Here is a 25,492-nt window from a genome sequence, read left to right as displayed (position 1 = left end):
TTGTATCTCATCTTGGAGGCACTAAACCCCTGTATTAGAGATGCTGCTGCTAGAGTTTCAGTCTGATGTGCTAATATATTATATATGTACATATACATATACGTATTTATCAAGATTGGTTGTCTTCTACCTTGCACCCCATCAAATTTAGAATCTGGAATTCTGAAATGTTTTCATAGGGTGATAGACTTAAAATTTTTTTTAAAATGGTTATTTTGAGGTCCTGAGGCATCTCTGCACCATGCTGCTCTCCTCTGAGATTCCTTTGTGAATCTAAATCATGGCTGTTAAAGCGCTAAAATGGTGCCCAGAGGCAGATCATGACTGCCAGGAAATCGGAAGTGCAGGGAGATGGGAGGAGGGGCCCATTCCGATTCTGGAAACCTGGAGATTTCAGTCACAAGTCCCACATAGCAGGGTTTTTCAGTGGATTCAATCTCATGTGTGGGGCGGCTCGGGGTGAGCCTGAGAAGGTCGGCCATGAGCTTGGCAGCAATTTGGCTCTGGGGGCTTCCGGCTGCCAGGGTTCTTTGGGGGCAGGTGGAGAGACACATCTGCCCCTTCCGAGAGGCCCTGGCCTACTCATATTTTTTTTCTTGTTCCCCTGTGACCTGGTTTCTGGACATTTGACCCATGGAGCCCACTCTGGCTTCCTGCCTTTGAGCAAAACAAGCATTTGGCATCATTCTCATTTCCTTTGTTCGTCACCTCCCCGTTTTCCTTGCCTGCTTTTCAAACATGATAGGGGCAGCCTGGCCCAGGGAGTAAGAAAAGCGCAATAGTTGAAGAAACAGAACCCTCATCCTGGCTTCAAGTTCCTGACACACACCTCTCTCAGACACTGTGTTGTCAGGGCAGGTGGAGGGGAAAGTGGCAGGGGGCACCTTTTGATTCTGAGGGTAGATCTTGCTCAAGTTCAAATTCTGCTACCTTCTGTGATTTGAGCAAGTTTCTTAATCTCCCTGTTGTACTATTCTCCATGAGTAAAGTGGTATTATTGCACATTAAAGATGCACATTAGACATGGTACCTGCCACACAGCAGGGGCTCAGCACACAGTGTCAAATGGCAGGCAGGGCCCATTTGGCCTTTTAGCACACGCTCACTTCTTCTGGTATAAAAGACAAGGTGGATCAAAAAGCATTTCACATTTTAACAGCTGGTTCTGCATAGCAGATATAATACAAGAGTGGCTTTAACCACACACACAGACACACAGACACACGCGCAGGTGTGCATATAAGAAAAACAGCTGAGAAATTGTTGGAATGTACTATGTGACCCAGAAAAGCCCACACCCCACCCTGCCACTGAGCATCAGCTCCCTATGAAAGTATTTTAGGGAACGAGGCAGCTCTCTGGATCCCCCAAATCCAATCAAGCGGAGCTCTGAAACAGACAATTCTTCAGTTGTGTTTCCAGTAATGTTTTTGGAGGGAAGTGGGTAGACTACTGTACTCACATCTTCTGTGAGCAAATGCTCCCTAGGAAGAACCTTGCAGGTTGATTCAATGACTCAGAGGAAAGAACCTTGCGTAAACTTGTGAATGGCACCAAAAAACAAAATTCTTTCCTTCTGCCCTCTGTCCCTCCTCCTCCCCTCTTTCCCTGCCTAGTAAGACCTTAGACCTTCCCATCAGTGCCCCACTTTCCTCTCCAGGGGTTCATAGCTCTCAGCCAGATGGAGCCAGACTTCAAAGGCTCCGGCTAGGAGTGGGAGGCACGAAGCCCACGTCTCAGCTCTTCTGGTCTTTGGCTTAATGGCTCTAGACTGTAGGCGAGTCTCCTAACCTCCCTGGCTGCTTTCCTTTGCTAGGGACAAACTCAAATCTCCACCCATGCTGGTGATGGAAATCAATGATAGGATACTTGCAACGTTCAGCTCAGTGCTGGGCTGGTCCAGCTCTTGATCTTGAGGTGTTGTTTCTGGACAGACCATGAATGAGTACAGAATCAAGATTCAGCAGATACCCAGCATTTGCCTCCTTCATTTAAGCCTCCTGTCATGGTGCCCTTTCATGGCATTTACTATGGGTATCCCTACTGTGCTCTCGGAGCTGCTCAGTCCCTCCATCACCTTCTATTCCTCTGCCCTTTGACCCCAGGGTGATCCTTTGAGGCCCAGGAACTTGTGACATTGTTGTGTTCTAACTCACAGTTGGGTACCTGATCACTGGAGAGAACGGATTAGTCTTTGCTAAATCAATGAGAGTGAATGTACACCAGGCACTTTGGTGGGTCCAGGAGAAAGAACAACGGTAAGCACAGGGTCAGACAATTAAGAGACAGATAACTCTCCTTTTGCCCATAGGCCAGAGGATGACAACCCCCTATTTAAGCTGTCCTTTGTCATTTACCTTGGGACTCAGAATTCACCCGTGAACAAGAGAAAGGAAAATAAATATTTATTGTGTTCCTAATATGCACAACACAATGTACTGGGTACCGTATAAAACATATGCTGTCATAGTAAGTCCTGGAAACAGAGGCAAAAGGAATGAAATGACTTTTCCCAATTTGTAGATGACACAGATGTTCACACATACCAAGCTGGGTCGACAACACATAGAGAATAAGCACAGAATCAGGATTCCTCATTCACCCACCAAACATGAGGCCCTGTGACCGCCTAAACTAGGACATTTCAAGCCACTTCCCCTCACACCTATGTGCAAGTTCTATGGACAGGGCTACAGACAGATTCCCAGTAGACACGCAGCAGTTGCCTTCTCCATGCCAGACTAGTAGAATGTTCATCCTTCACAGGCAATTTATAAATTAGAACAAGATCTTCTAATGATTTTTAGGTCTTTGATGGTGCAAAGGAGTGGCACACGCTGGAGGTGAAGCTCAGAAAGAATCGTGTGCAGTTGTGAAGTGGCTGGCATGCAGGGCTGAGATATCCTTCTGTCACACAGGTTCAGAGGAAGGGTACGGTGCAGCTAGGTGAGCGATGCTGCTGAACAGCTGAGTACCTGTTCCTTGGTGTCACATGGCCTCACCAGTTCTGATCCAATGCCCCATGTCAAGAGACCAAGAAAGGCCAGGTTCCTTGCTCCCGTGTCTCCCGAAGCACGGTGAGGGGCTCTTTGCCTCCTGTACATTTATTCATGTTCCACTGGATCAGGACATCTTTGAGGGCAGAGTCTAAGGGACATTTACGTTTATGTCTCCTCTGGCTAAGTACATGAATAATAACTTAAAATTATAGTTTGTGGGCCAGATATCCTGCTAATGGCTTTGTGGCTTTTGCTTAGTCAATAATCTTAGGAGTCAGCTCTTTTCATCAGCCCCACTTCAGAGATGAGCAAATGAAAACTGATAGACATAGAAACCCACCCAGGTCTGACTCAGATATGAAGTGACAGAGCACAGATGGAGCTTAGCTTCTCTGCCTACAATCTGCTGCAGAAAACCTAGGACCATCTCTACTGAGAACCTCCCACCATTTCTACATGCCCCAGTCAGTGCACACAAAGAGGACTGCTCACTCTGAAAGGTTTCTATGACCTTTGCATTCTGGGGCTGTGAATAGGCTATCACCTCCCCATGATTACGGAGGAAAATCATTATCCATCATCTCTCAGTCCTGTTCTCCTAGATTCTAGCTTGTAATTGATCTTTCAACTCTTTGCTTTAGAGCTACCCACTGGTCAGAAGGAAATAGCTCATGAGCTGTGCCCACTCTCCTAATTTTCCCTGCCTCGTCTTGTTCTTTTTTGGATTCCACATCCCCACCCCCCACCCCATCCCTACTGGGGTCAAATTTATCTAGTTTACAAAGTCCCTTTTTCTTGCATGGGGTTGAGAAGTCACCTCCCTTCTTAGGGCAGTAGCTTTCAAGTGCTCCCCCTACCCCCTACCCATCCCAGGACTGAGAGCGCAGTAGCATTGAGGGCTAAGTACAAAGGGCTTGTGGACCTCTCCAGCCAGAGTGGCTGCTATGTGACCTGCCTTAATATCTGTATTAACCCACCTAAGATTTCATTAGAAAGAAGGAATCAAGTCCTGACCTTGAACAAGGTGAACAGGGGGGAGAGGAGGGGCTGGGCAGGGTGTGGCGTGATGCCCTGTGTGCGGTGCAGAGAGCAGCCACTACAGAACGTACAGAATGTCTCACGAGCACCTGGGAGGAAGCCTTGGTGACACGAGGGTCGGCCGATAGCTTCTGATTGCCAGAGCAAAGCCAGCGCTGGACCAGGAAATGAGGGGGAGAGAGAGAGAGCACAGCCCTCGGAGAACAGCCCCAGGAGGGAAGCTCAGAGCATCCATGGGGAAGACTCTCATCAGGTGCATTTTCAGGGCCCGGGCCTCAGAGCGGGTGTTTTGAGGTGCAGCCCAAACCTAAGGTTTTCAATTAGGGAGGAGAAGGTGACACCATCCCACGGGAAAGGAGGGCCCATGGCAGCAGGTGTTGGATTCTATCCACTTCTCCTCCTGCCTGTGGGAGGTGAAGGGTGTGAAAAGTGCATCTGTCTGGTTTTGTTTTTGTTTTTTTAAAGAAAATCCTAACCTGGCAATGGAGACCCCACCTGTGGAGGGAGTGGGGACCCTGCCCGCCAAAGGGGAGGTAACCTCACATGAAGGCGAGCACCCTTGATCCGTAAAAAGGGTAAAACTTGGTAATGAAGCCGGAGCCCTGATCGCCCCCTCCCTGTGCCAGAGGGGCTGGAGAATCCTAAGGGCACTTTCTCTAGGATGGCTCCCTCCCTTCCCCGGGCTGAGGAGCCGCCCAGATGAGCTGGCACCCACCGAGGAGAGGGAAGGAGTCAGGGTGTGCTGTGGGGAAGATGCTGACAGACAGTAGCACGGCAGCGGAGGGGCGAGCAGGCGCCTCTCAGGCGGACTCTTGAAGCCACAGGGGCCGCATTTGGGTAGTTGATGCCAAAGTCTTTGCTCTGAGGCAGACAGGGCGAGCCCATGGCCCCCTATGTCGGGGCAGGGGTTCTGGAATGCTGGTGATGAGGACTCTGCCTTGCCGACCCGGAGGCAGAACAAGGAGCGCCCCCGTCTGGCTGCCAGGGCGGGCCCCGGAGGAGGGCAGCAGGGAGAGCGCGGGGCAGCGCCCTCCTGCCCTGGGTGTCTCCGGTGCCAACAGCCGGGCGGCCCTGCCCCGGGCTTCTGAGCCCACGTGTCCTCTAGAGTTCCAGGGCTGGCTGCCCCAAGGCCGGTTCCTCCATGGGCTGCATGGCCTCCTGCACATACACAATGAACTCGGAGGCCTCCCCGCCCTGGGTGTAGACAGTCACGGTCTCGATGCCCTCCACGTCGTCTGAGGACACCACCAGGTGGTGCTGCTGCGCGAGCTCCACAGAGGCCTGCTGCAGGGTCTCCTGGATCATGACGGTGTGGTTGGACGCGGGCTCCTCGTCCGTGACCTGCGGGAGGGCAAAGGAGAGTCACACAGGTGTTGCTGCCAGATCCCGCACTGACAACTGGACCGTGGCCTCAGGAGCAACCTGGGGGGTATTTGAGGAGCCCGTCCCTTGGCTCGTCCCATGCTCAATAGTGCTCACATTTTTTTTTTTTTTTTGCTTTTTGGGTCACACCCGGCGATGCACAGGGGTTACTCCTGGCTCATGCACTCAGGAACTACCCCTGGCAGTGCTCAGGGGACCATATGGGATGCTGGGAATTGAACCCGGGTCAACCATGTGAGAGGCAAATACCCTACCCGCTGTGCTATCACTCCAGCCCCAGGACTGCTCACTTCTTGATCACAACCCCTATTTATAGGTGAGGACGGCGAAGCCCAGGACTCCAAAGCAACATGCTCAGGGGTCCAGCTCTGTGTGGCTAATGGGGCCACCCAACTTAAACCCAAAGTCTACGTGTGACCTTCCTCCAAGTGGTTCCCAAAAGGCATGGGGGTGAGAAGGCTGGAAAGCACAGGTGCTATTCATGTACCAGTGTGGGGCTGGGCCTGGGGAGGGACCCCGGGTAACTGACTGCCTACAACTGGTAGTACGAGGGAAAGGAATTTCTCCTGGGCGCTGCTTTTCACTCAATCTGGGAAGTCCAATTCTCCATATGAAGACAGCAACATTCTAGGAAGATGGGTTGCACCTGGTGTCACCCCTCAGCACAGATATCTTCACCAAGCAGGACAGGAGGCCTGCTGAAGGAAATGTGCTCCCCCTGGGCTGGACAGCAGGGTCGGGTGGGAATATGTGTGAGCGGAGGGGACTTGCTAAAGTCCACGTCAGCAGCGACAAACAGGCACATTTCAGACAGGGCACATTCCAGCTGGTGCCTTGTCATTTCAGAAATCAGAGGCCTCATGTCTCTGTCTCACATTTCAGACAAGGCACATTCCAGCACATTCCAGCACATTCCACACCCACACCCCTGACTCCACCCGTTTTCAAATGCCAGTGGTCTCTGATGCTGGTAAGAGAATGATGAAAGACGAAAGCTGACCTAGGGGAATGGGAGAAAGAGCTGAGGCTCAAAAGCTACGAACATGACTCAGGGGTTAGTAAATAAGCCCAGGAGAAAAGTAGGGCCCTGCCCTGAGCTTGTGTCCTGGGGGGCGAGAGGCCCACCCTGTGCTTCCAAGACTGAGGAAAAGTGGCAGGATGGAAAGAACTTCGGGCTGTGGAACGTCAGTCCACTACCCTTGGCTGTGTGCAGCTTGCTTCCCTCACCCCTCAGCTTTCTCCACTATAAAAACAGGACAAAGTGCCTGCTGTAGAGTTTGCTGGGAGAATTAAATGAGACCACGTAGGCAGATGGGCATCACTGCCCTCTGGAGCCCTTTCTTTGCACAACACTGTCAATACTCCAAGCGGATTTTCCTTGGCTCTTCAGATATTCAACCCCCTAAAGTTGCCGTCATTTGACTGGGTCTCAGTAGACCTACACACGTCTTCCTGTAACCGAGGTGGGTGCCTGGTACACAGCAAGCCCTTGGGGGCGGGAATGCAGTAAGGGGCTGAGGAAACAGCACAGTGAAATCCTGCAGTTGGGGGGGGGGGGCGGAGAGGGGCTGAAAAGGGTGCCCATGGTGAGTGCTGGTAGTTACGGGTCTGAGAGCAAGGTAGCAGGTGTAGGCGGTGGGGAAGGATGGATTCTGGGGGAGGGGGAGCCTGGAGCTGAGGTCCAAGTGAGAGGCCAGCGCAGAGACACTCAAGAGAGGAGCCCGTCTGCTCAGGGGCCGGCTCATGAGGCCTCTGCAGCTGGCATCTGGCACGGGGGTAGCCTCTGCCCACCTCCCTGTCCACACCTGGCACTCAGGGACCCCTCACATGTGCTCTGGGGAAGGCCCTGCTGACTCTGGGGGGGGGTCTCTGCCCAGCCAGATGCAGGCACTAGGGGCAGAAAGGGCCCTGTCGCAGTGGGTGGAAGGATGGCCCGATAGGAGGAAAAGAAAAAAGGGGCCTTGGGGGGCGGAGGCCGGCGACACAGTTACAGACTGAAAGGAGCACTTAATGCAGATCGGACGCTCCCAGACATTTGTCCTGCCTCCCCATTTTCAGAAGAAAAAAAAAAATTCCAGGGTAAGAGTGATGGCACAGCAGGTAGGGTGCTTGCCTTGCATGCGGCTGCCCTGAGCTTGATCCTTGGCACCCCTAGGATCCCCTGAGTCCTTCAAGGGGCAACTCCTGAGCACAGAGCCAGGAGTATGTCCTGAGCACCACTACGAGTGGTCCCAAAACAAAAGTTTAAAAATCCCTTAGCAAAGCCCCAATGTATCTCGACCCAGAAATCTTTCTTCTGCAATTCCAGAGCCACTGTTACAACTCCCAGCTCTCTCTCTCTCTCTCTCTCTCTCTCTCTCTCTCTCTCTCTCTCTCACACACACACACACACACACACACACACACACACACCACACTTTGGGAAAGACCAATACAGATGAACGACACTCACCAGGAGCCAGTTTTACCCTGAGTGGAAACGATGAATATCTTTAGCCTAATTTGCTTTCCCAGAAAGGTTTGAGACCTTTGCTTCCTTCTTTTGCTGTTTGCTTCGATTTCATTTAACTGGGAAAAATGTACTGTGAACCAAGACTTTACCTTATTTCAGCGAATTTGAATTCCCAGAGGGACAATGAATGCAGGGTCCTTCTTTGAAGATATCCGGGGCTTCCTCTTGTGAGGTAAAACCGCCATCCCTTGGCTAGTACTCCAGGTCTTTCAGGATCTGATGGCCGACTCATCTCAGCCTTCACTCTTCACCTGCTGTTCCTTCAGTCCTCTCTCTCCGGCCACTTATGACCCTGGTGTGGACACCCGCTGATTTACTTCACTTGGAAGAAGAGTAGCTGACAGAACGTTGAGGGCAGAGGAGGGAACCCACAACAAACGTTTCTTATCTCTTCCTAAGTGTCAATTGAGTTCTACCCAAAGGTAGGGTGGGGGGCTCCAGTGAGATGGGTACCAGGGCCCAGTACCTCCCTGTGCCAGCAAGCCTACTGTCCTTCTGGGAAAGACGTGGGATGAAATGATGAGACGAGATTCAGCCCCGGACACAGGAGCCTTGAGACGGGCTCTTAGGGCACAGTGCTCCTGTGTGGACACAGAAACTGGCACCAGAGCCCCAGTCTGAAACAAAGAAGCTGTCACCAAAAAAAAAAAAAAACAAAAAACCTCAAAAGGGAATACCCTTCCATAGTGGCAGGGTGGGGTGGGGGGAGACGGGACTAGGGAGGGTGGGAGGGACGCTGGGTTTACTGGTGGTGGAGAATGGGCACTGGTGAAGGGATGGGTTCTCGAACTTTGTATGGGGAAAACATGAGCACAAAAATGTATAAATCTGTAACTGTACCCTCATGGTGATTCACTAATTAAAAATAAATAAATTATAAAAAAAATTTTAAAAACCAAAAACCAAAAAACAAAGAAGCTGTCACCACCAGAGTTTCCCATTGCCTGGAATCACAGTGGCCGAGGCCCACTCTAGCGCCACCACACCCTAACACTGACCAGGGCCTGAGACACTGGCTGCTGAGGACAAGGAGAACATGTCCCGGCCCCAGCGGGGCAGAGCTGGCCAGGTGCACGCAGAGCACTTGGAGCTGGCTGGGAGAAGGCGCAGCACAGGAGCGCTGCCCACACTGTGCCGCCGAGATGGAACAGAAAGGGGAGTCAATAACCCACAATCTGGGGCTGCTTCCTGGGAGCCAGCTCTGTCCGTGCACGGGGGGAAATGCACGGTGGGTGGAGAGACACGGGCGAGCAACGGTCAGGCCTGTGCCCGCGGCCCTGCCAAGCTGACTTGCCTCTTCCCAAAGGTTAGGCCCTTGGGTGGAGCCCTCTGCGCTCTCGCAGCACGGCCACGCTCAGCTTTCCTCACGGGCCCTCCTCTGCGCTCTGTCCACAGCGTCCAGCTCCTCCCTGGCTCCAGGGCTCCCCACTGTGCTGCGTCTCCCCTCCCACCACCTCTGGAAGATTCCTGAGTCCTGAGACATCAGATTCTGCTTGGTATCACAGACCGAGTCTTCTCACACAAGAAACGCAGCGGGTGTCCACACCAGGGTCGTAAGTGGCCGGAGAGAGAGGACTGAAGGAACAGCAGGTGAAGAGTGAAGGCTGAGATGAGTCGGCCATCAGATCCTGAAAGACCTGGAGTACTAGCCAAGGGATGGAGGTTTTACCTCACAAGAGGAAGCCCCGGATATCTTCAAAGAAGGACCCTGCACTCATTGTCCCTCTGGGAATTCAAATTCGCCGAAATAAGGTAAGACAGAGGAAGCCTCCTTCACTGCCAAGTTCTGTAAATACTGACACTTAGTTGCCCATGCTACCACCGCAAAGTAGCAAGCCTGTGTGAAGGTGATCTTTCTCCCAAACTCCCCCCACCTCTGCCGCCCCCCACCCCCACCTTACGTTCAACTCGAGGGTTTTGTCTGAGAATCATCATTAAACCCATCTTGTGCTGCTCGTGAGTGGACAGTGAGCTCTCCCAGCATCCCCTGGGCTGTGCTGGCGAGCACACGATGGACAGGGAGCAACAGGTAGACATGGCATGACTCAGAAGTCCTGCCAAGAGCACGTATGACAGCGTGGGGGCTACTGGGGCTGCATGCTGCCTCTCTGTCCTTTCACAGAGCAGCCAGAGCAAACCTGGAGCAACGAGGGGGTTCACTGGGCACACTCCCTGCCGGCTTTGGGTGAGTTTACATTCTTCAGCGCTTTGGCGTGCGGCTCTGCCAGGCCTGCAGATGCTGCCGGCACCAAAGCCCACTTAATGTACAGCTGACATGAGAACGCGGCAGAGGGGAGGGGAGAGGAGGCCGTGGGCTGCTCTGCAGGGGCACGTGGATGTCTCTGCGGCGTGAGCCCCTGCCCACTGTCTGCATTTCAAGCACTCAATGATTCACACTCCGCTCTTGCGTTCTATGACTGACGATATGTGCTTCTTCCACTGTCCCTAGCTCAATGCCCGCTCAGCTCCTTGAGGTTTACGGAGCACTTCCGAACCCCATCACTACCATGCACTGTGGACTGCTGTGTGGACCGAGTATCCCCATTCCTGCTTCACAAACAGGGACACGGACGCTTCAAATGACTCATCTAAGAGTAAACCACGGCAGGGACAAGCAAGGGTGCATGCCTTGCACATACTGGACACGGGTTCAAATCCCCACTATGTGTTCCCCGATCTGACCTGGGTTCATCCCACCCCCCTCCCATCTATTCTCCTGAACCCTGCCAGGAGTGATCCCTCGGCACAGGGTCAGGAATAAGTCCTGAGCAGCATTGTGTGTGGCCCCAAAACTAAAGTAAAAAATAAATCAAATAACTGCAAAGTAACAAAAGCTGGGCATTAGTCTCGGTGAGCCCAATCCACAGACCTCAGACCTTTCTCCTTATGTGTAGCATGATAGTGACTAAAGAGATTACATGTCAAGACCCCAAGGGCTCAACTATTACTCTTCCCACCCCAATCAGCGTGCTGCTGGGTGCATTATTCTCAGCCATTCTCTCTGTTCAAAATGATTACCCCAGCAGCTCAATCTATTGGCTTCAGATAGCTCTCTGTAGTAGAAATAACACGACTTTCATGGTGTCATTATCCCCTGAGACGCGGACTGCATTTCCTCCCAAATGCTCTACCTAATCTATCTTCCAGCTAAATTATTAGCAACATGGGATAGCTTAATAGGAAGTCTTAACCCACGGGGCCATACAAATTCGTCACTAGATCAGGCTCTGGGCCTTCAGCTGTGGCCTATCTTAAGTGTTCTTCTCGAATCTAAGCCAAATATCAATTATGGACCCAGGCGCTTTGGCAGTCTTAAGCAGAGAAGCGACACCCAGAGGGGTGCTGCACCCATGCTCTGGCCTGCTTTCCCGTACCCACTCTTCCTAGCGTCCCTGGGAGACATTCACTCCAAGCTCTGCTGCAGCCCCAGGCTTGCACCTCAGAGAACAGGTGGTCCCGGATCACAGCTAGGTAGGATGCAGTGCCAGGGCCAGGCCCTGATTCTCCTGCATACGATCCTGGCACCATATCTAAGTCCCCCAGTAACCAGAACAAACAAGGGCTCCTGGATGGCCCCAGGCCTCAGCCACACATGTCCCTGGGAATAGGCAGGGAGGGGAAGGGACCAAGAGGCCTTCCTCTCCCAACACCTTGTCCCTAGGAAGCACAACAGTTGCCCGGAGGAGTGTGTGAAGGGGCTGCCTTGCCAAATGAGAAAAGCTGGAAAGAGGAATCCCGGGGGGGAGGGGGGCTCAGCAACTTCACCATCCACACTGCCTTCCTGCGACATCAGGTCTTAAGATACACCCAAGAACATCGTACTATGACAAAGACTAATTAAGGAAAGAGTGAGCTTCCTCTCTGGTTGCATCCTGCTAAGGCAGCAGGGCAAAGGGGAAGAGCTGTGAGCTTTGATTAGCTAGTTATCTAAAATTACATTTTAGGTTTTTTTTTTAAGCTGGTGGTAGAACAGCAATAAGTACAATGCATTTTCATCACACCTTGCCCCAGATCTTCCAAGACATGGCAATTAGCTCCCCCCTAGCTTGTGTCAGAGGGGCTAAGGTCCACCAAAGGTGCCATGTCTCTCATAAGCTCAATCCTCTAAATAGACGCTTGAGGATTCCTGACTGACATCAGAATTTCCCTGCAATAGCTGGGAACTGTTAAACCAGGCACGCTATCTGAACTGGGCTCCCAGAGCATGAATAAATGATAAATAAAGATAAATAAAACCTCTGTTAGCCCTAAAATGAAGAGAGCGCAGAATAGCATCTGTGGCCATGGTCTCGGTTTAGTGGCCATTCAACTTAGAACCCTTTGGAATAAAAGTCACTTACTGCATGGAGATGCTGCCCACAGTTCCACAGCCCCTCCCCAAGCTGCCGCCCTTGCTGGGTACTGGGAAGATTCGAGGGTCTCTAGGACAGGGGTCATCTTTCACATTTTCAGTGGAAGGAACCCCACCGTCACCTCTACGACCCCCAGGGAGATCACCTCAGGCACCTTTATAGCTCAGATCTATTTCCAAGTCAGCTGAACTAGGCTCTGATTTATGTACCTGTGTCTTGGGAAAACAGTGCTCTCTCGGATGTCCTTAATGTCTTTGGGAGGGAAGGCACCTGGGGGCCAAGGCCTGCCCAGGAAAGGACTATTTATTTCTGTTTCCTGGCACCCCTATTGTTCTCGGAATTAGTTCTTGGGAAAGGCCGTGAGTAGACCCTCTCTGGGTTGTGAGGTAGAAAGGTTTTGTGTGTGTGTGTGTGTGTGTGTGTGTGTGTGTGTGTGTGTGTGTGTGTATTGATGCATGTGGGTGTGAGACACATATGGGCTTGAATATGTATTCAGGTGCATGGGTATGGGTGTATGTAAATGAGCACAGTTGTGTTGTAGTTATATGGGCATGAGAACGTGTGTGTGTGTGTGTGTGTGTGTGTGTGTGTGAGCAGGTATACAGATATGTGTGTGCATGTGAACTGAAATGCTCTGAGTACATGCCATGCTCCCCTATCCTTTTCTCCTCTTCCTTCCTCACGCCTCCTCTGCCTGGACTTTATGATACTCTTTTTCCCCTTTGTATGACTGTCACATTTCAGCAAGCCTTCAAGGGTAGGCCCTCCATGTTTCCGAGAGTCATCAGAATTGCCTTACCGCAGGTGATTCTCCTGGAGCCCTGCGAAGACACTGGCAGGGAGAACTGTGCCCTGCCTCTGAGAAGTAGGGATCAGGAGCTGGAGTGACAGTACAGCAGGCTGGGCATTTGGCTTGCATGGGAATGACCTGGTTCAATCCCTGGCATCCTATATGGTCTCCCAATCCCTGCCAGGAGCAACTTCTGTGTGCAGAGCCAGGAGTATCACCTAAGCATCGCCAGGTGTGGCCCCAAACCAAAAAGAAGTTCAGATAATTTCCAAGATCTCCTTTTGCTAAGGATATGAGGGAGGGCCCAGGAGAAGAAGGGAGGGACTGGACCTCTGACTGATCATCTAACACATTCTAATTTGCATGTGCAATTGATCAGTCACCCTTACAAACCTTATTTGCATAAAGACACGACAGGCACACAAAAGCTCACCAGCCAAGGTGACTTAGGGGCAGCCAAGATGTGAATGGGTGGGCCTGAATCTTAGCCTGCACATGTCTGCTCTGCCCTGCTGCCCCCAGCTCCAAACAACAAGGGACACTTGATCTCGGACACAGACACAATTACAATGAATGAGCAATGATCACACCCCTTTAAATAAGCACTAAGTGCTGAAAACAGGTAAAGGAACAGAACAAACAAACATGATAGCCTCAGGCGTACCTGTATCGGAAACTATAATGCCCCAAAGGGATGTGGGTGGGGTTAGTGGGGGGGAAGGGAGAGAGAGAGAGAGAGAGAGAGAGAGAGAGAGAGAGAGAGAGAGAGAGAGAGAGAGAGAGAGAGAGAGAGAGAGAGAGAGAGAGAGAGAGAGGGGCAGACAGACAGACAGACAGACAGAGAGATGCCTGTCATAGAGACAGGTGCAAGGGCGGGGTGGGGTGGAAACTGGGGACATTGGTGGTGGGAAACGTACACTGGTGGAGGGATGAGTGTTGGAACACTGTTGACTAAAACCTGATCATGATGAGCTTTGTTACGCTGTATCTCACAGTGATTCAATTAAAAAAAAAAATTCCTGTTGGAGGGTAAAGGATACTGGCCCTGAACTCAGCTGACCTGGGTTCAATTTCTGGCACCCCATATGGTCACTGAGCACTGCCAGGAATGATCCCTGAGCACTGCTGGTTGTGGCCCCCAAACTAACAATAAAAATTCAAATAAAGGGTGCCAGAGAGACAGTACAGCAGCTAAGGCTCTTGCCTTGCACATGCCAACCCGGGTGTGACTCTCGGCCCTGCATACGGTTCCCCATGTACTGCCAGGAGGGACACCTGAAAGCAGAGCCAGCAGTCAGCCCTGAGTACTGCCAGGTATATGAACCCTAAAAAACAAAATAAATAAAAATAAAATACCATAGGGGTGAGAAAAATTTTTGCCCTTCAATAGTAAGAGAACAAGTTGGAAAAATAAAAAAAGCCACACCAGTGTATAGGCCATCCTGTGACCCAGTTCTCACAGCTGTCAGCCCACCACAGGGCGAGGGTCTGCCAGACGCTGCCGACCACTGACCCCACCTGCTCCCATGCCCGGTGGTGTGGGAGGAGACTGTGGAAGAGGGAGTGCAGGCTCTCCCGGGTGCCCCTGGGAAGCCTCGGCTACTGTCTCAGCTGGCCCTTCGGAAGCCCCATGTGTGAAGGGTGCTTCCGCCTAGAAAACCCTTTCCCTCGAGAGCTAGGACAGTCACCCGCCCGGAGCTGTCTGAGGGCAGGTGCTCCGACAAGGGCAGAGGGGAACTGGTCTCTCCGGGAGCTGCCTGCCCTGAGAGGCAAGAGCAAGCCAGCTCTCGGCCAAACCTCCTGAAGGGAGGCACCAAGAGGACCCCAACGCTGCCAAGCCTTTCTGCATCATGCTACTTGGGAAAGGAGAAACAACCAACCCTATGAGAGGCGGTTGCAGACCTCGGAGTCAGGTCAACTGCCTGGGGAAGACAAAGCACTCAGATGGGAAGGCGCCCTGCGGCACACAGGGTGCCTGACTCTCCTGCCGGGGTGCCAGACTCAGGGGCACACCCTCAGCTCCCTCTAATGGAGATGGCCAATCAGCAGGCGGCGAAGGCTTAGCAGGCCCAAGGCAAGAAAGCAGAGGACCCGGGGAAACAGCATTCAAGCCAGGAGCAGGGAGCCCAGGGGATCTGTGCAGCAGTGAGGGGAGCCTGCCTCGGAAGCACATGGTCATGAATCCAAATCCTTGGTGTCCCACATGCAGTCGGCATGATTTAAGCAGCCCCGGTGTCTTGCACCCCGGGTGCTTCAAGTGATTTCCCACCACCCCAGAGGCAGGTGAGTGTAAGTACCCCCCAAATGTGGGGTGCTATCTCGCAACAAAGACAGTGTCTGAGTGTCACAGCCAAGACGCGTGACAGCTGGCAAACATGTCTATGACCACCACGCCGACTGGTGACTTGAACTAGAAGCAATCTGCCTCCACTGGTGAAGTGGAAAACGAGAGGGAGAAGGCACAAAACACAACAATTAAGCTCGAGAACAGATCTGAAGGGCTGGGACAGCAGACAGCAAAGGCGCCGTGCCCCTCACGGGGATGAGGGAGGTGTGGCTACAAACAGTAGCACTTACTTGCTTGCAAGGCGAACGGAAGATGGTTCCTGTGTCTGGGCACCTCTCAATGGTGAGCTGCTCATCGAATGAGCCACCCAGACACGCCACCCACCCACCCACAATTCTCAGATCCTCGATTCCCATATATATATATATATATATATATATATATATATATATATATATATATATATATATATATATATATACTGCCGGTGACGTCTCAGCTTTCTCAGTTCCAAGAATGAAATAGATGTCAGACAGTGGTGAAGGCTAGAAATAGAAGCAGTTCCTCCCCTAGTCCCTCTCCCCCACCCCCCTCACTGGCCTGAAGGAACTTGCCATGCAGAGGAGCGTCTGACTGGACACTCAGGGTGGGCTGGGGAGGGGAGAGGAGCAGGTGGTGGTTGGCAGAGGGCCCGGAGAACAAAGTCCAGGCTGAATCCTGAATCCTGTAGGAATTCTGGGCATCAAAAGAAAATGAGCAATTCCTTACGTGCCTTGCACCATGGAGTCCTACAGACTAAACTCTGACTCACCAAACAAGAATGCAAACAGTCGTTTAATTTTTTTTTTTTTAACTTTGGACCACACTTGGCTGTGCTCAGGGCTTATTACTAACTCTGCACTCAGGGATTTGGCCTACTTATTTGGCCCACTTGTTGGAGCTCGAGGGACCATGCGGGGTATCAGGGATCAAACCTGGATTGTCCGTATACAAAACAAGAGCTTTATCCACCGTCTGGGTTCTCTGGCCCCTGCAGCTGAGTCTTTTAGGCAACACAGTCCCCTGTGTGTACATAATGCCTGGGGAAGCAGCCTTATTCTTTTCCAAGAAATCAGTGCTATGTTATTTTATTAATTTTTTTAAAATAATTTATTTTTTAATTAGTGAGTCACAGTGAGGTACTGTTACAGATTCACAGATTTTCGTGCTTATTTTTCCCTCACATAATGTTCGAGAGCCCATCCCTCCACCAGTGTCCATTCTCCACCACTTATGAACCCAGTATCTCTCCCACCCCCCTATCCCAACCCCCTCACTCCACTCTGCCTCTGTGGCAGGGCATTCCAATTTGTTCTCACTCTCTCCTTTTGGATGTTGTGGTTTGCAATAGGGGTATTGAGTGGCCATCATGTACAGTCTCTAGTCTACTTTCAGCGTGCATCTCCCTCCCCGCTCAGGATTTCCAATCACATTTTACTTGGTGTTCCCCTCTCTATCTGGGATGACTTTCCCCCAGCGTGTAAGGCCAGCTTCCAAGCCATGGAGCCAACCTCCTGGTATTATATACTACTATTCTTGGGTATTAGTCTCCTACTCTGCCATTTCATATTCCACAGATGAGTGCAATCTTTCTATGCTATGTTATTTTAAATTACAACCATCCTCAAATGGGGGACTGGAAAGCCCGTGCCTCTGGTTAATATGCACCTTGACTCTCACGCTGCTGCGTTCGCAAGGTGTTGGGTGCAGCAGAAACAAAAAAGAAATTCGCTCCTAAATAGAGGAAAGAAAAGGTACATAGGAGTGTGGGGCTTCGATAAAGCATCATAAATCCCCCACTCTCAAAATATATGACTAGTATACACAGGACCAAGAAATAGGAAGGTATTATGTGCAAGCAACTCAAGAAAAAGCAAAAGACATTCAGAGGCAGGGAGAAACCATTCCACACTTCGATGAAGATTTAAAATCTTTTAAAAAGAAACAAATGCAGAGAAAGCGAGCAAGGCAATGATCTACGCCTGCGTCAGGCTGACATCTTTCCCGAGAAGGTGGCATAATGGCCTCCTCCATCCTATCTTTCTCTTTGCTGTAAGCACACCACATGTACTCTTTATTCTCTACAATGCAGATGTCACAAACCAGAGTTTCTCTGACTTATTTGGCCTGCTTCCTTCTTTGCACCATTAAAAAAAAATTACTCAGTACACCCCATTGGAAATCTATTTTTAGGTGAACAGACAGAAAGCATCCCCAGTTCCACCCAAGGCAATTGCTGTCCTCTTGGGTGGGTCTAGCTTCCTAAAGTATCAGCCACTTTAGGAAACGCAGCATTAAAAAAGTACAGTCCCCCAGGTGCAGAGGAGTTTTCTATCAAATCAGGGGCACCATCCTGTGTATATCTTGGCTCTCTGCACCCCACCTCTAGTGATGTTAATATATAGCAAGTCGCTTCTTTCAGCCATCAAGGGACCCTTCAGCAGTGTTTCTGCCCAGTCAACAGCCTGTGGGGAGGGACAGGGCCAAGTATTCTAGAAGCGCCTTCTGATGCAGCAGGACAGATGAAAAGTTTTCCAATACCACAGGAGAGAAAGGTCCCTTGGGGGCCCGACCCACTCACCAGGCAGATGCTCATGAAGACAGTCGGGGCAGCAAAAAAGGGGGTGCATGATGCTAGGCCACCCCAGTTTGTTATAATTAGCGTGGGTTAGTGTGGTCCTGGTAATCATCTGAGGGAAGGGAAACTGTGATGAAGTGAGGAGGGCCATGTGGTCTTTCACGGAGCAGGAACTACAAGAGGATGGAGGTGGTGGGTGGCTGGTACAGGACCTGGCATATGGGGGTATGTATGCAGGCGATGTTCAAGATCTACTGGCTGCAGACCCTTCCAGGGTGGGTTCCTATGACCCAGTTCCTGCCTCCTCACCACCCCTCCATGTCCTCTGTGGCCAGCCCTTTTTCCAGCTCAGGACCACATAACACACAGCTTACAGTAGATGCTCAATAAATACCCGAAGGGCATGACTCCTATGTGTACCCTGGGAGATACATGAAAGCCAAATGCAAACACAGTGGGCCCCCACTCACAGGGACGGGGAAGGGGAGGGCTGCAGTTTTTGGCTGCCTATGAATATCCTTTGATATTTAAACAAGTTTATTGTGGATAAAACTTGACATTCTTGAACTTTAAACTCACACATACTGAATGTTTCTGCAGTGCCAGGCCTTGCAAGGAAGCATGTGTGTGTGAGTGTCTGTGGCAGAGGGAGGGGGGCAGTGCGTGCATTACTACAGGCCCCCCACAAAGGGACACTGCTCTCCTTCTAACCCTCAGCCCTGCCTGGAGCCCCCTCCACAGAGGGCGACTTCTGGTGTCCCTGGGGCTTCCGTGTGTCGTTCTCACGGGATTCCCTTCTGCTGCCACTTGAGGGCATTTCCCTCTGCCTGGTACTCAGCAAAGTCTTCCATTCCTTCCATCTTTAAAAAATAAATCTGTGCTTGGGACACACCTGGCTGTGCTCAAGGCTTACTCCGGGCAGGGTGTGAACCTGGGTCAGCCTCAGGCCCGGCAAAGGCCTCAGCTGCCTTACTCTCTCTCCGGCCCTACTCTCCCGCCTTTTACAAAACACCCCAGAACAAGCATCTGTACCAGTTGCGGCCTCTTTCGCTGCTGGCTACTTTGCTGACCCCAAAGGGAAATGTCTGATCAAATCTTAGACGACATGGCTGATGGCCTCATCTATGCCATTCTGGGAGCGCCCTCCCCCCGCCCCCCGCCCACTGTGTGCTGTAGGAGCACTCTGCTCTGTGTGCTATGGGAGCACCTGGTCTCCTCTGTCAGTTAGTGTAGACAGATTCTTGCCTCCCAGCCTCCCCCTGCCCGACTACACTCTCTTGTATCTTCTCGTAGTTTCTCCCCTTGTCCTTCTGCATGAGTAACTGGTGGCCTCTACAAAACCCAGGGGACACAGAGAATGGAGCAGGACAGAGGGTGCTGCGTATTCTTCTGGACCTCCCGCACTGTGTTCCTCACCCAGCAAGTAAGGAACCTAAACTTACCCACAAGGAGCATTTCCATCTCCTGTCAGAAGGACGTAAATCATAGCCCGGGCTATACTACTTCGATCATTCGCCTAACCTATCAAGCTAAGTTCAGTTGTGGCAAGGAAGGTGTGAGGAGAGAAAAGCACAAGTGTCAGTCCAGCCTCACCCTCAATGCAAACGTCTGGGCACTCCCCAACCGTGCTGGCAAGAACAGCCAAGGCCTTGTTTGTGGCTCGGCAAGTCCATGGGTGCGTCGTCATCACGTCCTTTTGGCCTGCTCTCGAGTCTGTGAATGCCTCTAGCTCAGAAATGCCCTCCTAACTCCGCCCGTTCTTGGGCAATTTGCTGCCTGATGTCTTCCCACGCTCACTCTTCCAAACCAGCCTCCCCCAGGGACAGCGTCTGGAGCAATGACCCAGAAGACCAAGACCACAGGAGGAGGCTGAGTGGGATCCAATTACTGCCAGACATAAACATGCTGCTTGACATAATGCAGCCCCGTGCGACCTAAACAGGCATGGCATGTTTATGTGGCACACCCTTCACGGACTCTTCCTGCTGACTGAAAACACGGGCTCAGGCGAGCCTCACTGTGTTGACAACCTCCAACGTTCTCCCCCCAGCTTCAACACCCCCTGCTTTATTGGGCCTGGGGCTCCGAATGCTGAGTACAGGGCTCGGATAGCTACACCAGTATCTGCTGGCTGAAGAGAAGCTTCTAGAAGTAAAGACGGCTGTGTCTGAATTCTAGGCGCACAGAAAGGGATCATTATAGATCGAGGTCATTTCCATTATGGCAGAAGCTACGATTTACTGAAGGCTTAACCCTAAACCAAACACTCCACCAACTGTTTCCTTTAGGGTTAGAATCCACCAGTTAGCCACAGGGAAGGTTCTGCTATTTTCTCATTTTGCAGATGGGAAAACATAAGAGCAAAGAGAAGTTCTTTGTGCCTACCACCAGGTGGGGAGTTTCTCTGTCCAGGGTCTAGACCCTGAGTCTCACAGGCTGACTAAAGGCGAGGGAGTGGAATGGGTCAGAGACTGGCGATGGTGTTGCTGTGAAGGGAGAGTCCACGGCAAAGAGAGGGCCCACAAATCAGAGGCAGGAGGGACCCCGGAGGTACGAGACCACTGGAGTGCTAAAGAGAAGGTGTGCATATATTCCATCATACGTAACACTGGACAGAGAGGAAGAGGAGAGAGCATGTGAACCAAGGGATTAATCTTTTCTAGGGAACTCCTCTGCCTAGGATAGAGGTTCTGTTCCATCAGGTATGAAAACCAGGCCAGCCTATGGCAGTACTGCCCAGGACACACCCAATGAAGCAGAACCACAGTTGTTCAACTGTGATTCCTGCCCAACTTCTCTCCCCCAAATGCCAGGCAGTGAAGTGCTCTTGGCTGACAGGATGAAGCTGCAGAGCACAGAGGATCAAATACAACACAAATGCCCTGGATGGATGACAGACATGGATGGCATGGGTCGGGATGGAAAAGAGCAGCCAGCCAGGCAAACAGTAATAAACTCAACAGTGTCAAAATGCAAATCTAGTGAGAGTCTGCAAAGAGCATTAACCAACCTATGGCTTCTTGGAGCATAAGAGCACGAAAACTGGGGTTGAAGAAAAGGAAAAGGGTAGAAAAGAGAAGCAAAGCTAAAGAGACCGACATCTTCATGCTTGCTAAAGATGTCTTATACGGAAAAAAAAAAGTGCTGGAGTAGAACCAAAAAAAGTCTTTATTCTCTGTTTTTTCAAACAATTTTCCACATGGCCACAGCTACATCATGGATCCTATTTTTACTTTTAAAGTTTCACAAAGTAATGGAATCTTCTGTCACTGTGATGGAATAAAGAAGACTCGGCAAGTAATAAAAGGGCTGTGAAAGAGGTTGCAATGTTGAATATTAGTCATGAGAAATCATATTGGAGACAGAAACATCTGAACATGATTTTATATAAAACAAAGGATAATATTCAAATATTCGAATATCAAAAGAAGAAGTAGCAGTAAGGGATGGGTGGAGATTCCCTGACAATGGAGAGTAACCCACCGCAGAACCTAAATGAATTACTCTATCTGGAATTAAGCGTCAACCAGGGGAGAACCAACACTCTGAGGAAAAGAAAGTAAGAAAATACTTTTTAAAATGTATAACTCAAAGCCTGGTATAATTAAAGTGGGCAGAGGTCCAGGAGCATATACATTGCACTGAAAATTCTGTAGGCAGCAGACGAAATTACCAACCAAAACGTGCAGCTGGAAACTGGTTATAACTCCCAGAGCCAGGATAAGGGAAGAAAAAAATAAAAACAAAGAAAGCAGTTTTAAGACCAGTATTTTATACGAATCAAAAGTCTGGGTGTTAAAGGGTAAAATATACCTATCTGGACTGCAAAGAAGGCAGTCTTAGATCACAAAAATGGATTCATTTGCCTTTGGTCCCTGTAATATGCAATGAAATCGATCCCCCTACAAAAGACATATGTAATTTCCTGGCATGGGCCTTCCGAAGGCATTTGAATCCATCATGACTGTAATTACACTATAGAGTCAGTAAACCCAAAATGGATGTGACAGTCCTATCTCACAATAACACAAGCAGTTATAGATGTTAGAAACTACGGCTCCTATCAGTTCCTTTAAAATTATAAATATTCTTAATTTTCTAGGAAAGATTCCTCAGATGAGCCACAACAATGGCCAGCAACCATGACGGGAGTGTAGAATAAATGGCACCACTGGAGACACTAGGTTCTCATTATGGTGTGAAAGAATAGAAATCGGCTATTATAATGTCTCACACACTCACAAGCTATGATCTGGAGTCAAATGAGGCCCAGAGGGGGGAAAGGCAAACAGAGAGGAAAGGAGACGCTCCTGTTATCTCCACTTGAACAGCACTGATGTCAAGGAGAGAGTTTCATTTATAGCAGGAGTCAAAAGGGGGCCTCTGTGGGAGAAGACGAAGAAAATTCCATTAACTCATCAGTTATTTGAGCTTCAAGGGATAACAAAACGGGTAGAGCTGTACTTAATCCTCTCTGAGGAAAGGGGAGAGATTTGATTCAGTTCCACTCAACTACAATACAGATAGTTAATATCCTCTATACCAAGGGTTTTTTTGTAGTTGTTAGTGGTGATAACCACGTTTGGTGATGTTGGGGATCAAGCCCAGGGCTTTGCACGTGATACACATGTGCTCTCCCATTTTAGCACAACCCTGAGCCTTACACCATGATCTTTAAAGGATAACAAGAACATTTGTTGTACAGTTAAAACTGGCAGCGTATCTTGCCCCTGCACCTGGATGTCTTCACTGGGGCCCCTTGGAGGAGGGCGGGTTGAGTTTCCCTCCCCACCCTGAGCAGAGCCCGGCAGCTGAAGACCTCTGGAACCCAGCCACAGCCATGCTCAAGACCACTTTCCACACATTCAGACAAGCCTCACACATGAAGGAACCAGCAGAGGAACCCAGGTATCTGGGACTCCTCCAAGCCTGCTCAGTTCAGGACTGGGCCTCCTCCACCCAGAACCCCCATTTCCCAGAAGCTTGGCAGCCACACCCACAAACTGCCCCCCCCCCCCCCCGCCTGTGTAATCCCATCAATGGCCAAGATCCAGAGACTATAAAACAAAGCACCCAGAAGCGACCTCTTATAATCTAGTTCTCCCTTTCAGAGAACCAGGCAAGCTACTGAGAGTATCCTTCCCGCATGGCAGAGCCTGGCAAGCTCCTCGTAGTGTATTTGATATGCCAAATACAGTAACAATGATGGGTCTCATTCCCCTTACCCTGAAAGAGCCTTCAATGCAGCACCGCTGGGAAGAATGAGTAAAGAGAGGCTGCTAAAATCTCAGGGCTAGGACGAATGGAGATGATACTGGTGCCTGCTTGAGCAAATCAATGATCAACCGGATGACAGTGATACAGTGAATTTTATTGATTCACCATGAGATATAGTTGCAAGATTTCACATTTGAGTTACAATCACGCAATGATCAAACATTCATCCCTCCACCAGTGCACATTCCCCACCACCAATATCCCCAGTATACCCCCACCTTTCCCACCCTCCCACTGCCTCCATGGCAGACAATATTCCCCATATTCTCTCTCTACTTTTGGGCATTATGGTTTGCAATGCAGATACTGAGAGATTACCATGTTTGGTCCCTTATCTACTTTTGGCACACATCTCCCCTCCTGACTGATTCCTTGAACTACCATTTCCTTAGTGACCCCTTCTCTATTCCAGCTGCCTTCCCCCTGCCCGCTCATGAGGCAGGCTTCAACTGTGGAGCAATCTTCCTGGGCCTTATAGCCACTGTCCTTGAGTGTCAGTCTCGTGTTATTTTTATATTCCACAAATGAGTGCTGCCCTTCTAAGTCTGTCTTTCTCCTTCTGACTCATTTCACTTAACATAATACTCTACATGACTATCCACTTATATGCAAATTTCATGACTTCATCTCTCCTAACAGCTGCATAGTATTCCATTGTGTAGATGAACCAAAGTTTCTTTAACCAGTCATCTGTTTTAGGGCACTTGGGTTGTTTCCATATTCTGGCTATTGTGAACAGTGCTGCAATAAACATATAGGTACAGATGTCATTTCTACTGTACTTTTTTGCACCCTCGGGATATATTCCCAGAAGTGGTATTGTGGGGTCATAAAGAAGCTCAATTTCTAGTTTTTGAAATAAACTGTCCAATGTTGCATGTGGTTGGCCATTGAAGTAGACTGCATTTGTTTGCAAGACAATGAACTACAAAATGAGTGGATAAAGAAAGTAATGTGTATGTGATGTGTCTATTGTATATATACGCAATGGAATACTACACATCTATAAGAAAAAATGAAATCCTTCAATTTGCTGCCATGTGGATGGAACTCAAGGGTGTTATACTGAGTGAAGTTAGTCATCGGAAAGGAACAAATATAAAAATATCTCTCCCCTATGTAGAATAGAAAGAAACATTATATAGGAATTAAAAACAGTGGTAACAGGCACTGAGAGTTTCCCAGGGGGGTGAGAAGAGGGGGAACGGGAGAGGACCCCTGGCGACCTTGGAGAAGGGATATTGTGGATGTAACACTAGAACATTTCAAAAAAACTATTAATGGTACTGTCAATCACAGAGTGCTAAGTAAGAAAATCAGAGGTGAAAAAAAAAAATAGAATGAGCCACTAATAACAGAGCAATTCCAGTGTTGGCTGGCATCCAACACGGCCTCTGGTGAGAAGTGCTAGGAAACTGCCTCTCACCGGGGGACACCTGTGGAGCCCATGAAGACGGCTCTGTTGGTGATACTTCTCCTGAATCTCACACCCTGAGTTTGTCCTCCAGTGACGGTCACTACAAGGGCTCTGCCCAAAGAGGGCAAAGGGGTAAAGACTCACTGGGAGAAGGGGGTTGGCTTCGAATTCAGCAGCTGAAGCATAAGGGAAGAGCACTTGGGATTTTGCACAAGAGCGTGGCAACACAACTCAGTGCCATGGGGGGCTGAGTCTGCAGGAAGGAAACCCTCACGGTGTCTGCGGGACAAAGCAGCCGTAAGTTCCTCCAGCTGTTTCCTGCCACAGGGACACTGGCTGTCCGCTCAGAGGCATCTGGCACATGGAGGGGAAACAACCAACAAAGAGTGGGAACCCAACTGTGGGATGGGGGTGTCACCCTCACATGGGAGCATGTTTGCTAGGCCACTGACACGAATGGGGACATGGCACCACAGACAAGAGGACTGCTAATCACGGTCACCAGTCACTGGGGGAAGCTGATACAGTGAAAACTCTTGTTTTGCGTTAAAGTGAGTATTTAACTTGGGCATTAAAGTAAATGATGGTTGCACTGGAAAGAAAATATAACAGGTAAGACACTTGTTTCACATGTGCCTGACCCAGGTTCAGTCCCTGGTACTGAAGGTGGTTCTCTGAGTACTGAAAGGAGTGATCCCTGTGCACAGAACCAGGAAAAGCCTTCCCTGTAGGATAACATTGGCTTATCCTTTCTGTCTTGCCATAGGGAGCTTAGATTTACTAGGTTACTCCCATCACAGTGCTCCCATTTCTCTGTGTT

The 25,492-nt window shown here is 50.1% G+C and overlaps 1 protein-coding gene across 1 annotated transcript in view; it reads right to left on the bottom strand.

The window, feature by feature from the left end:
* Positions 1–2,388: 2,388 nt before the first annotated feature.
* ZFAT (zinc finger and AT-hook domain containing) overlaps positions 2,389–25,492 on the bottom strand; it is a 198,191-nt gene continuing 175,087 nt past the window's right edge. Inside the window, exon 16 of the mRNA XM_055128605.1 lies at positions 2,389–5,378. Coding sequence (XP_054984580.1) covers positions 5,139–5,378 — 240 coding nt within the window. The 3' untranslated portion in view covers positions 2,389–5,138. The remainder of the gene's footprint in view (positions 5,379–25,492) is intronic.

Source organism: Sorex araneus, chromosome 2 (genome assembly GCF_027595985.1).
Source record: "Sorex araneus isolate mSorAra2 chromosome 2, mSorAra2.pri, whole genome shotgun sequence".
NCBI classification, from domain to species: Eukaryota; Metazoa; Chordata; class Mammalia; order Eulipotyphla; family Soricidae; genus Sorex; species Sorex araneus.
This window is presented reverse-complemented; position numbering and strand designations above follow the sequence as displayed.